General features: G+C 42.6%; 2 protein-coding genes across 3 annotated transcripts in view; one reads left to right on the top strand and one right to left on the bottom strand.

Moving 5' to 3' along the window:
- Positions 1–7,617, top strand: part of TMEM116 (transmembrane protein 116) — a 181,490-nt gene extending 173,873 nt beyond the window's left edge. The window contains exon 11 of the mRNA XM_035724019.1: positions 6,504–7,617. Coding sequence (XP_035579912.1) covers positions 6,504–6,563 — 60 coding nt within the window. The 3' untranslated portion in view covers positions 6,564–7,617. The remainder of the gene's footprint in view (positions 1–6,503) is intronic.
- The window catches only part of MAPKAPK5 (MAPK activated protein kinase 5), a 35,610-nt gene that overhangs the window by 2,907 nt on the left and 18,838 nt on the right, over positions 1–13,865 (bottom strand). For both annotated transcript variants that reach the window (XM_027575597.2, XM_027575598.1), the window contains exons 8-10: positions 7,636–7,716; positions 4,714–4,901; positions 2,564–2,684 (exon numbers count right to left, since the gene is read on the bottom strand). In XM_027575597.2, the coding sequence (XP_027431398.1) occupies positions 2,564–2,684; positions 4,714–4,901; positions 7,636–7,716 (390 nt within the window). The remainder of the gene's footprint in view (positions 1–2,563; positions 2,685–4,713; positions 4,902–7,635; positions 7,717–13,865) is intronic.

Below are 13,865 nucleotides of genomic sequence, written 5' to 3'. Positions count from 1 at the left end.
GGCAGACCAATTAAGGCAGGTAAATAGTCAGCAGAAAGTTTTCTAAGAACAAGGTGAGCCCATGTTTATATTTTAGAAAAGGACAAACTGTGAGTATATGTGTGTCTCCCCAGAAAAAGATTAGGAAGGATACGTTAAGCCAGAGATTACCTCATCTCTGAGGGGTGAGACTGAAGCAGAGGAATGAAAAGGAAATTATGCTTTCTAAAAATATATACCTCTGTACTATTTTAATTTCAACAATAAAATTTGACAATTTTAAAAAGTAGTTCCCTGTTAAGCATGTGGTTAGATCAGGTCTGAACTCGTTTAAAGGAGCTGTAATAGCTGGCTCTGGCTATATACTCTACCGGAGCTCAGGCTCCATCTCCTAGGCAGCGCTTAGATGGGCACTATTCAACATCTGCATATGTGGCCATTTTTCTACAAAGTTAGCCAACTCACATCATGACCCCATAATTTCTTTAAAAATGGGAATATACTGTCACCTTGCAGTTCAACCTTGTGGGCCTCGGGGCCACTCTTTCTCATTAAGATTCTGCATATCCATATTTGGCTTAATTATATACTAATTCTACAGTAACTCTAGAAAGCAATCTTATTTCTTCAATTCCAAGATTTTGAGGAAAGCCACACTGTAACCCTCATGTGCTGACCTAAGCAATCCCTTAGGATTTTGGACTGATCAAACCAATTCCGGACTTCTAGGCATATTTAAACCAGAAAGAGAACCACACACAAATCAGAGATGGCAGAGAACTTTGTTCCTTCCAGCTTTCTTTCCCATACTCCAGCAAAACCAAGGGAGGTCTCAGAATTTTTTTTTCCAGGGTGCCTGGGTGGCTCAGTCGTTAAGTGTCTGCCTTCGGCTCAGGTCATGACCCCAGGCTCCTGGGATCGAGCCCCACATCGGGCTCCCTGCTCAGCGGGAAGCCTGCTTCTCCCTCTCCCACTCCCCCTGCTCGTATTCCTTCTCTTGCTGTGTCTCTCTCTGTCAAATAAATAAATAAAATCTTAAAAAAAAAAAAAAGAATTCTTTTTTCCTGGGACATCTGGGTGGGTCAGTCGGTTAAGCGTTTGACTTCGGCTCAGATCATGATCTCAGGGTCCTAGGACTGAGACCCATGGTGGGCTCCCCACTCAGTGGAGAGTCTGCTTGTCCTTCTCCCTCTCCCTCTGTCCCTCCCCGCCCTTTGGCTCCTGCTCGCTCTCTCAAATAAATAAAATCTTTAGGAAAAAAAATTCTTTTTTCCTGTTCCCTTATTCTTTCTTACACTTCAGTCCCCCTCCCTTCTAAGTGGGTAAAGCATATGCCTGTGTCTCTGCCTTTACCTCTCAGCCACACTACGGTCCCACACGACACATCTCATTCATCTGCATGTCCATCTAAGCAATATCTAAAACCTAAGAGACTTCCCTTGACCTAAACCAGCCTCCATCCTGATTTCCCTCTATTTGTCAATGTTATCACTAGATATGATACCCATTGTCCCCTTATCTAGTAAGTCACCCCAAATTGTAGAAATTTGTCTTCAAAAATACTGAGCCTGGGGCGCCTGGGTGGCTCAGTCGTTAAGCATCTGCCTTCGGCTCAGGTCACGGTCCCAGGGTCCTGGGATCGAGCCCCGCACAGGGCTCCCTGCTCAGCAGGAAGCCTGCTTCTCCCTCTCCCACTCCCCCTGCTTGTGTTCCCTCTCTCGCTTTGTCTCTCTCCACCATATAAAAAAAAATCTTAAAAAAAAAATATATTGAAACTATTCACTTGTCTCTACTTCTCTGCTCCCAGAGCTGCTCCCAGGCTTGTCGATTACTGCAGAAGTCTTAGGTTGACAAGTCTGCAAGTCTGGTTGACCATCCCTAAATACCTTCCTTGTGGCAAATCTCTTCTCCAAAATTGACAATGGCCTCTCAGTTATGTCCTACTAAGACTTAAGTCCCTCTGTGTGCTTTCAAAGCCTGGCCCTGCCACATGTATTTCACTGACTTCCCATTAATGAAGCCAGGTGGTTTTCCCCATGGATGCACTTCTGTCTGTAATTGTTTGCTCCTGTTGCTCACTGCACCTGGCCAGGTATGTTAAAAACTGCCATGCAGTAATTAATAAATATGAGGGGTTTTGCCTTCTCTTTGGGAACCCTTCCCTAATTACAGCCCTTCAAAGATGTTCACTTTTTCTGAATTCCCATAGCGTTCGTAGAAAATGTAGCATGCAAAGCTCTGATGTCTGAAATGTTCCCTCCTTGTTTCACATAAATCGGTCTTTCCAGTCTTGTTTAAGCCCCTCGGGGGAGGGGAGGTTTGTCTCATAGTACTCCATGCCCCTCAACCCCGAAGCACAAATATGGAGGGTTTGCGTTTTCACTTAGTGTATATTTACCGGGCCTTGATCTGGTCTTTTACGCAAAGAAGCTTTTATTTCAGACCCTGATTTTTAGGAAAACAGGGATGTCTCTCTGGGAAAGACTGAGTTCTCTGCTCTGCCTTTGACCCCTCCCCGAGCCTTGTCTCAGCATTCCTTCTCAACACAGCCTTTTTGGTGAACAAAGTAAGTATCATTCAAAACCTTATCCATCATCAGTTGAGCAGAGGGTAGCACATTATCCAAGGCCTCAGTCGAGTTGAGCCACGGGTGGTCCAATACTCCCTCGATGGTGAGTCTTTCCTCTGGTTTGACCTTCAAGAGCCTGTGGAGAAAAGGCCAACAGGGCTGCCATGCATAGTTGCTTCCAGAAGGCCAGGAAGTTCCTGGGTCTGGTATTAACCAGCTCCAATTTCTGACTTTCTACCAACTCCTACAAGCCTAGGCTTTCCATCTGTAGGCAGGAGTGGGAATCTAGTACCTAACCCCTAGTGGTGAAGGCACTGTGTCCTTTGGTGTCCTTTGGTAGTCCTTGGACCAAAGTCCAAGACTTTGGTACAGTCCTTGTCTGTACACTAGACAGAGTGAGATAAACATGGTAGGATAAGGCTTAACCCAGTGATACTTCAGACTGAGTTCTAGGTTCAATAAGCCTACATACAGTTTATAGTTCCTGAGACTTGAATCTCCACATCCATGTTTTTAGGACAGTGGCCTCCAATTTCCAAAAGGGACGCAAAGTGCTCTTTTGGCTGACAGTGGCTACAAAATTAGTTGAGAGGTCATGTGGTTATGAAAATCTAGGTTGCTACTTGTGATAAAACTGTTAGATGTCACCATATGGCAGGACATGAACCCTTTATTCCAGAAACATTCAAAAGCCAAAAAATCTACAGTCTCTGATAAGGGGATGGCATTTCCTTCTAAGCCGAATGTATTTCTCTGTACCATCTGCTTTTTGATCCTACTTCTTCACATCTTGTCCATTCGTGCTGATGCAATTCTTGGCCCACCTCAGCACGTTCCCTGGGCTTTTTAGCCCCTCCTTCCAACTACACACCCTCCCATTGTAAACGTCAGTCAGGACAACGTACTTGCTCTTTCAGGTTCTCTGCAACCTTCTGGATCATTCTGAACAAACAGCTTCAGATTCTGAAGAAATGATTATTTAGAAAAGAATCCCAAAGCTGAAAGAAGATAGTACCGCTCTAGGGACAGGAAATATATTCTATAGAACTGACAAAGGGGGCGCCTGGGTGGCTCAGTTGTTGGGCGTCTGCCTTCGGCTCAGGTCATGACCCCAGGGTCCTGGGATGGAGCCCTGCCTCCCTCTCCCACTCCCCCTGCTTGTGTTCCCTCTCTCGCTGTGTTTCTGTCAAATAAATTAAATCTTAAAAAAAAAAAAATTGACAAAGAACCACTTAGAGAATATTGATGTTTTGATTAAGTAGCTGAGAATACAGTGTGGAAACAGCATGGGAAGGCAAGTGATGCTTTAAACATTGTCTCCACCCTCCTAAAAACTTTTACTTATATATTATAGAAACTAGTCCTTCTTTATATACATAGATCCTTAACCAACAGGACAAGCTCTCTATTGAAAGGGAGTAATCTCCATAGAGAAATGGCTGTACTGTCAGGAGAAAGTTCCCAGGCACTCCCCCTTTGATGCTTATCTTCATCATATTACTGATGAAGAAACTGAAACCAAAAGAGAAAAATGACTCAGTGAACACCAAGCAGTAGGAATACCAGAAGAGTGCCCAAATCCCAGGCAGCTGAGACTCCCACACAGGTGGGCAGGAAAAGCAAATATACGTCAAATTTAGATCTGACTTCTTACCTAGTCCTTCAGCTACCAAAGGACTCTGACTGTCAACTCTCCCTCACCCACTCACTAGGACTAAATCTTCTAAATCTATCTTAGCAGTTGGGGAGGTTAGACACCCATAAATTTAGCCATCTACTCCCGACAGCAGCCAAGGAATGAAAAGCCAAAATGTCATTGTCATCTTAGCCTGAGTTCAGTTCCTGGAACCATGTCTGTTCCACATGACTGGCTAACATGCAGGAACGGCATACCATGGGGCTTACCATTTAAGGTCCTAAATTAATGCTCCAAGGCACCTGGGTTCACAACCCTTGGGACAAATTCTAAGAATGCAACAAGAGAGAGCAAAGCTCCATTTTCACCAAGGTGTGGACATGAAGAGCTCTCATCTCAAGCTCCAGGGATAAGATTTCTATGATGCGCCAATGGGAAGGAGCATGCCTGGGAAACCAAAGACTTTTCCCTTGTGATCCACCACCTTAAGGCCTCCTTGGCCTCCCCACCCCACAGCCTGGGGACTCACTTCCTCACAACATCTTTGGCCATCTCTGAAATCTGGCTCCACTCTTCTTCTGGGAACTCAAAACTGCCTGTCATGATCTTTCTCCGCATATCCTTTGGGATAGTTCGGCTGTGGTGTTTGGAGTAAAAAGGAGGGTATCCGCACAACATCACGTAGATAATCACCCCTAGGGACCACAAGTCACAGCTCTGAAAGGAAAATGAAAATAGTCACTTACAGCAGAGGCATAGCCCCAAAATAAAGCCCCCAGGACCAGCCCAGAAATAGCCCCTAACATACACAGGCTGATATCTCCAAAAATCACTTAACAGAGACTGGAAAAGTTTCAGGAAGTCTTAAGGGAACCAACCTTTCTTTCTATCATAGGTTTTCTATGTCACCAACACTACATATATACACACCAGCATACAAGGCCAGTCTAGGGTGAAATAAACAGTCACTTTTATTCTCACTGCTCAGGCCCAAGCTACTAGCTGATCCTTGGGCACAGGTATAGGATACTTCATCTCCAGCTAGAGAAATAACAGATATAAGCCAGCTGGTTGGGAAACATGTACGCTGTCAATCTGGGCAGGGTTGAGGGTGCAGGCACAAAGCAGCTAAGACACAGGTAGGCTGACCCCATAATACAGCATAAGTCATTTTGTAAAGGCCCAAAGCAGTTTGACACAGATCAGGAAGAGGCAGTAGAGGGAAGAACAAGAAGTCTAAAAGCACTCCTTTGGCCACAGATGACTCACTGTACCCATTGCCAGGACCATACACCATTCTTGGAGAAGATATGAAAGAAAGAAAACTGCCACCAACTATTTTGTCTGTAGGTATTAGGTGCCTTCATGAGCTACAGTCACAGCATGGTTATTAATAAAGGACTCCTAATTTAGTTAAATGCAGCTCTACCTGCCCCAGAAACTGGATCCTCAGAGCTTCAGTTCAAGCCTGTCTTGAATCACAGGATAAAAAGTGTCTGCCTGAGAAAGGCAGCCCAGGGAGTCTACCACTGCGGCCACATGCTCTTGCCATACCACAGCTGTGTCCTGCTGATAGAAGTCTAGAAAATGGGATGTCTCAGGTACTCCCACCCATGTTTTTGCATCATACTAATGGGTATTTGTAAACGACATGACCCATGCTACAGAACATAATTATAAAATTATAGAGGTGAGGTGCCTGGGTGGCTCAGTTGGTTAAGTATCTGCCTTCGGCTCAGGTCATGATCCCAGGGTCCTGCTCAGCGAGGAGTCTGCTTCTGCCTCTGCTCCTCATCCCGCTCATGCTCGCTCTCTCCCTCTCTCTCAATAAATGAAATCTTAAAAAAAAAAATTATAGAGGTGAAGGAATCTTAAAAATAGTTCAAATTGGGGCACCTGGGTTGCTCAGTCGGTTAAGCGCCTGCTTTCAGTTCAGGTCATGATCCAGGGTCCTGGGATCGAGCCCCACATCAGGCTCCCTGCTCAATGGGGAGCCTGCTTCTCCCTCTCCCTCTGCCTGCCGCTCTGCCTACTTGTGCTCGCGCTCTCTCTCTCTCTCTAATAAATAAATAAAATCTTAAAAAAAAAATAGTTCAAATCCCTCACTTTCCACATGAGGAAACTAATACTTTTTTTTAAGATTGATGTAGTTATTTAACTTCTAAAAATTTAATTACATCTTATTACAGATTTTTGTTAAAATATTATTTGCAAATGTAGCATTCAGTGTTCACTTAGTTGCCAATATAAAGAGGATTATCTCTAGACTAACATATATACACATTCAAAAGTAATATGAGCTGTTTATTATTCCAACAGGCTACTCATCTGCAGTGTGTAATTTTTATGAATGCCATGCTAACTCATGAGCACCACTAGCGGTTCACAAAATGGAACAGGAAAAGAAGACAAAAATACTACTGGAAAATAACGTATCATACAAGAATCCATTGCATTCATGCTGAGAAAATATCGCAACTAAATTAACGTCATCTGAGTGCTTCTACCACTCACTTCCTGCATGCATCAAGAAGTGGGAAGCAGTTTCTGACTTTGAGGCTGTAATCAGCACAGCCCTCAAACCTTCACTACATAAGGGTAGAGCTGACTATGATTTTGAGTTTGTAGGGCAAGAAGGTGTGGATCAGTGACTTTTTGGGGACTGACCAGTGTTACTCATGAAAGTAGGTGTTTCGGGTTCTTGGTTACACTGTGCCAGTGACAGGGTAGAGCACAGGGTCCTGAGCAGCAGAGGAGCCTGGGTGTTCTCTCTGATGTTTGCCTGTGTGCATGTGTGTGCACGCGCTATAGGAACATGTGGGGCCCTAAAGTGTGGGACCCAAGAAGAGCCAACCTACTGCCTTTTTACCACCCTCAGGTCCCTCTCTGTCATCTATATTCAGCCATGAGTCCCCAAGAAGCATCATTTTTTTTTCCTGATCCACTCAGCGACTCCAGAACCTGCTTTAAGAGGCCCTAATCCTCTTGTGTTTTAGAACAGAGATGCTTGATGTGTAGGCTACAGACTGAGAACTATAAGACCAGGAATACTTGCTGTTGTGTTGCAGTGTTCTAAGTTGGGTATTTTACGGGAAGAAAGAACAGTACCATAAATGGCCATGGACACCTCAAAAAAAGCAAGACAACCATGTCTTTTAAATGTGGTCAGTGGACTACAACTATCCAAATAAATAACCTACAGGTGACCATTGCCCTTGGTTCCTGCTGCAAAACCTCAATTGTTAAGAACCTTATTTCATATTTCATCAGACAAAAAAACCCGAATTCCAAGATCTTCTACATGTGTAGCTGCTGCTAGCCTTTTGGACAGGAATATTAAGGGATAAGAATTCCCTTAGAATTCCAAAGAATTCATTCCCAAAGAACCACAAACACCTCACAGGAGAGGTGCTTTGCTATACCTGAAGCGTGCAGGTATCTCTTCCCCTACCTTGTTGTAAGTGTAGGGTGTTGGCGAGGTAGGTATGATGCCAGATTTCTCCTTCTGATGCCTTCTCTGTGCCTCCAATACCTGTCAGAGTCAGACCAAAGGGGACAATTTACTGAAAACCACACCAATGACCTACAACTTGAGAAAGAATGTTGAAAAAGAATGCTGAAGGAGAGTAGACACTGGCAGTTAACAATTAAAAACAAAACAAATCCCAACCCTCCAGAAAACACAAACTTTCAAAAACTTTCTTTCCCTCTTATAACCAGCAATTTATCAGTTTTTGCCCAGGTCAAGGACACGAAGAGCAAGTCCTTGGAAGAGATTTAACTCTTCTTCCTGCCCATCAAGGCATCCGAGATCATGGACTTTTTCCTGGAGACATAGACATCCCTTATGCCTGTATAAAAGCAGACCAGTGCTGGCCAGTAGATCAGGTTCAAGGTACTTGTTGCCATCAAGGATTATAACAGTCATGTTGGTCTGGGTGTTAAGTGTTCAAGGAGGCAACCACTGCCATCCATGGGGCCATCATCCTGGCCAAGCTCTCCACTGTCCTGTGCAGTGAGACCCCTGGGGGAACAATATTGGCATGCCCCGCAGATTCCTTGCAAGATGACAGGATGCTGCAACTATGCACTGGTCTGCTTCCTCCTCACACCCAGACCCATGCTATGGTCTTAGCCCCACGCCCACGAAGCTGCTGATGGCAGATGTTCACAACTGCTACACCTCAGCCAGGGGCTGCAATGTCACCTGGGGCAACTCTGCCAAAGCAACCTTCGATGCCATCTCCAAGACCTACAGCTGCCTTACCCCAACACTCTGGAAAGAGACTGTGTTCACCAAGTCTCCCTGTCAGGAATTCACTGACCATCTTGTAAAGACCCACATCAGAGTCTCCATGCGGAGGACCCAGGCTCCAGCTATGGCCACCACATAGTGTTTTTATACAAGAAGAGTAAAGCGAATTAATTAAACCTGAAAAAGAAAATACCATTTATAATAGCACCATAGAATAAATCTTAACAAAGATGGGAAAGACCTGTACACTGAAAACCACACAAATATTGCTGAGAAAAACTAAAGGCAAAAATAAATGGAGCAATACAGCTTGCTCATAGGCTAGAAGGCTCAGTATTGTTCAGATGTCAGTGTCCTCATATTGAACCATACCTCTAAAAGAACCCTAGACAAAATTCCAGCAGGCTTTTTTGTAGAAATTAACAGCTGTTTCTAAAGTTTATATGGGGGCGCCTGGGTGGCTCAGTTGGTTAAGCATCTACCTTCGGCTCAGGTCATGATCTCAGGGTCCTGGGATCCAGTCCCATGTTGGGAATCCCTGCTCAGCGGGAAGCCTGTTTCTCCCTCTCCTCCCCGCTCATGCTCTCTGTCACTCTCTCTGTCTCTCTCTCTCTCAAATATTAAAATCTTAAAAATAAAAGTTTATATGGAAATGCAAAGAAGTTAGAATAGCCAAAACAACTATGACAAAGAACTGAGTTGGAGGGCTAACACTACCTTATCTCAATAGTTATTATAAAAAAAAGTTATTATAAAGCCACAGTAATCAAGACAGTACAGTACTGGTGTAAAGACAAAGATCACGGGAACAGAACAGAAAAACCAAAATTAAACCCACACATATACATTCAATTGATCTTTGACGAAGATTCAAAAGCAATGCAATGGAGAAAAGATAGCCTTTTCAACAAATGGTACTGGAACTAGATATCCAAATCCTAAAAAAAAGAACTTAGATTCATATTCATACATTATACAAAAATTAAATCAAAATGGATCATGCATATAAATGCAAAACCTAAAACTATTAACTTGTAGGAGGAAATCTTGGGTGATCTTGGGTGAGACAAAGATTTCTTACACAGGAAACCAAAAGCTGAGCCCATAAAATATATGTATGTATATATATATATATTTTTTTTAAGATTTTATTTATTTATTTGACCAAGAGAGACACAGCGAGAGAGGGAACACAAGCAGGGGGAGTGGGAGAGGGAGAAGCAGGCTTCCCACCCAGCAGGGAGCCCGACACGGGGCTTGATCCCAGAATCCTGGGATCATGACCCGAGCCGAAGGTAGACGCTTAATGACTGAGCCACCCAGGCACCCCCATAAGATATTCTTAAAAATTGGTAAATTGTGGGGCGCCTGCGTGGCTCAGTGCATTAAGCATCTGCCTTCGGCTCAGGCCATGATTCCACGGTCCTGGGATCGAGTCCCGCATCGAGCTCCTTGCTCAAGGGGGAGCCTGCTTCTCCCTCTGCCTGCCGCTCCCCCTGCTCCTGCTCTCTCTCTCTCTGACAAATAAATAAATAAAATCTTTAAAAAAATCAATTAATTTATCATATTAACAAAATAAAGAAGAAAAATATATTATCAGCCTAAGATGCAGAAAAAGCATTGGACAAAATTTAACACATTCCCTTTCAGTAAACTAGGAATAGAAGGAAACTTCCTCAACCCGAAAAAGGGCATCTACAAAAATATAACAGTTAATATGGCTAATGGTAAAAGATTGAACATTTTTTCTAAGATCAGGAATGAGGCAAGGAGGTCTGCTCTAATCCCTTATATTCAGCTAGTGGTCCCAGCCAGTACAATAAGGCAAGGAAAAGAAATAAAAGGCAAACATACTGGAAAGAGCAAAGTAAATGTCATTATTCATAGACATGATTTTATATGTAGAAAATCTTAACAAATCTACAAAAAATCTATAATTGGTAAGTGAATTTAGCAAGATACAAGGGATCAAAAGTCATTTGTATTTCTACAAACTAGCAACAAACAATTGGAAAATGAAATTGTTAAAAATAAAATTTCCAACAGCATCCAAAAATATAAAATATAGGAATAAACTTAAGAAAATATGTACAAAACCTATGCACCAAGAAATACAAATATTTCTGAGAAAAATTAAAGACTTAGATCTACCATGTTCACTGATTGAAAGACTTAATAATGTTAAGAGGTCACCTTTCTCCAAATTCATCAGCAAATTAAACACAATCCAAATCAAATCCCAGGAGATTTTTTCCGTTACAGAGAAGTGAATTCTAAAATTTATAGAAAAGTGCAAAGGGTTCAGAATAATCAAAACAATTTTGAAAAAGAATAAATTTGAAGAACTTCTTACACTATCTGATATCCGAGATCAAGACTTAATATAAAGCTACAGTAATCCACATGATATAGCTGTAAGGGTAGATACATAAACAGAATAGAACAGAATAGAATAGACTAACACATATATGGTCAACTGATTTTTTTTAAGATATTCATTCATTCATTCATTCATTCATTTGAGGTGGGGAGGGGCAGAAAGAGAGGGAGAGAGAGAATCTCAAGCAGACTCTGCGATGAACCCAGAGCCTGACGCAGGGCTCCATCCCACAACCCTGAGATCATGACCTGAGCCGAAATCAAGAGTGGGATGCTTAACTGACTGAGGTACCCAGGTGCCCCTGGTCAACTGATTTTTGACAAAACTGCAAGATAATTCAGTTCAACAAAACTGTAAGGTAATTCAATGACACAAGGTTATTCTTTTCAACAAATGATATGGAAACCTGACATGCATAAGGAAAAAGAACTTTGACCCTTATTTTACACACACATACACACACACACACACAGAGACACCACCCATCAAATGAATCACAGTCCAAAAGGTAAAAGCTAAAACTATAGGGGCACCTGGGTGGCTCAACTGGTTAAGCATCTGACACCTGATCTCAGCTCAGGTCTTGATCTCAGGGTCATGAGTTCAAGTCCTGTGTTGGGCTCCGTGCCAGGCATGGAGCCTACTTAAAAAATGTGGGGGGAGGCACCTGGGTGGCTCAGTCGGTTAAATATCCAACTTTTGTTTTGTTTTTGTTTTTTTAAAGATTTATTTATTTATTTATTTGACAGAGAGAGAGAGACACAGCGAGAGAGGGAACACAAGCAGGGGTAGTGGAAGAGGGAGAAGCAGGCTTCCCTCTGAGCAGGGAGCCCGATGTGGGACTCGATCCCAGGACCCTGGGATCATGACCTGAGCCGAAGGCAGACGCTTAACGACTGAGCCACCCAGGCGCCCTAAGTATCCAACTTTTGATCTCGGCTCAGGTCATAATTTCAGGGTCATGGGATCAGGCCCGGAGTCAGGCTCCACGCTCAGTGGGAGTGTGCTTTTCTCCCTCTCCCCCTTCTGCTCGCTAACACTCTCTCTAAAATAAATAAATAAATCTTTAAAAAAAAAAGGCTAAAACTATAACCTTTAATAAGAAACCATGGTGCTCGCTTCGGCAGCACATATACTAATAAGAAACCATGAGAAAAATCTTCATGTACATGGGTATGGAAAGACCTCTTAGGAACAGAATCACCAACCATTTAAAAAAAAAAAAATGGGTGAGAGGCGCCTCGGTGGCTCAGTCGGTAAAGCATCCAACTCTTGTTTTCAGCTCAGGTCATGATCTCAGGGTTGTGAGATCAAGCTCTATGTCAGGCTCCATGCTGGACATGGAGCCTGCTTGAGATTCTCTCTCCCTCTACCTCTGATCCTCTCTTCTTTTCCTCTCTTTCTCAAAAAATAAATAAATAAATAAAAGGGATGAATTGGATTTGATCAAAATAAAAAAGTTCTAGGGTGCCTGGCTGGCTCAGTTGGTGGACCATGAGACTCTTGATCTCCGGGTTGTGAGTTAAAGCCCCACGTTGGGAATGGAGATTACTTAAATAAATAAATAAACTTTGGGGCCCCTGGGTGGCTCAGTCGTTAAGCATCTGCCTTCAGCTCAGGTCATGATCCCAGGGTCATGGGATCAAGCCCCACATCGGGATCCCTGCTCAGCTTCCCTGCTTCTCCCTCGCCCACTCCCCCCGCTTATGTTCCCTTTCTCACTGTGTCTCCCTCTGTCAAATAAATAAACAAAATCTTTTAAAAATAATAAAATTAATTAATTAACTTTAACAAAAATTTAAAATTTTTTAAAAAAATAACCTGCTGCTATTCTGAAAAGCAAGCCACAGTCTGAGAGAAATATTCATAATATATATGTGGTGGGCAGAATAATGGCTTCCCAAAGACATCCATGTTCCAACCCCTGGAATCTGTGAATATGTTACCCTACACAGCAAAAGGGACTTTGCAGATTTTATTAAATGGGGGATCTTGAGATGGGGAAGTATCCTGGATTATCTGGGTGTATCTAATGTAATCACAATTATGAAAGGGAAGCAAGAGGGTCAGAGTCAGAGAGACTAAAAGATGCTATGGTACTGGCTTTGAAAATGGAGAAAGACAGGATGCCTGGGTGGCTCAGTCAGTCAAGCATCTGCGTTCAGCTCAGGTCACGATCCCAGGGTCCTGAGATGGAGCCCTGAATCGGGGCTGCTCGATGGGGAGCCTGCTTCCCCCTCTGCCTGCCCCTCCCCCTGCTTGTGCTCTCTCTCTGACAAATAAATAAAATCTTTAAAAGAAAAAAGAAAGAAAGAAAATGGAGAAGGAGGCCACCAACCAAAGAATGCAAGTGCCTCTTGAAGCTGGAAAAGGCAAGGGAATGGATTCTCCCCTAGAGCTTCCAGAAGGAACACAGTCCTGACAACACCTTGAACCGTTTCAGACTTCTAGCCTCCAAAACTGTGAGGAAATAAATGTGTTGCTTTAAGGCACTAAGTCTGTGGCAATTCATCACAGTAGCAATAAAAAGTAATACATATATACAACAAAGAACTTGTATCCAGAAAATAATAAGAACTTTTTATACCTCACAATTATAAAACCAAAAATGGGCAAAAGATTTATACCTGTACTTCACAAGAGAATGTTTTACCCATATTTCACAGTAGAATGTCTAATAAACACATGAAAAAATACTCAACAGTAACTATTAAGAAATCATTATAATTAAATCCATAATGAAATAATACTATGGACCTACCAGAAAAACTAAAATTATATATACTAACAAACATGAATTGATGGTAAGAACATGAAGCAACTGGAACTCTTATATTATTGGGGAATAGGTAAAATGGTACAACCATTTTGGAAAAGATGTCCCCCAAAACTTGTAAATGAATGTTCCTAGCAGCTTTATTCATAATAGCCAAAAATAGAAAACCCAAAATGGCCATCAGTCAGTGAATGGATAAACAAACATGGCTTAGTCCTCTATGATAGAATACTACTTAACAACAAAAAGGAACTAACTGCTGATATATGC

This window comes from Zalophus californianus, chromosome 14, assembly GCF_009762305.2.
Source record: "Zalophus californianus isolate mZalCal1 chromosome 14, mZalCal1.pri.v2, whole genome shotgun sequence".
In the NCBI taxonomy this organism is placed as follows: Eukaryota; Metazoa; Chordata; class Mammalia; order Carnivora; family Otariidae; genus Zalophus; species Zalophus californianus.
Note: the sequence above shows the minus strand (reverse complement) of the source record. Positions and strands in the feature narration are given on the sequence as shown.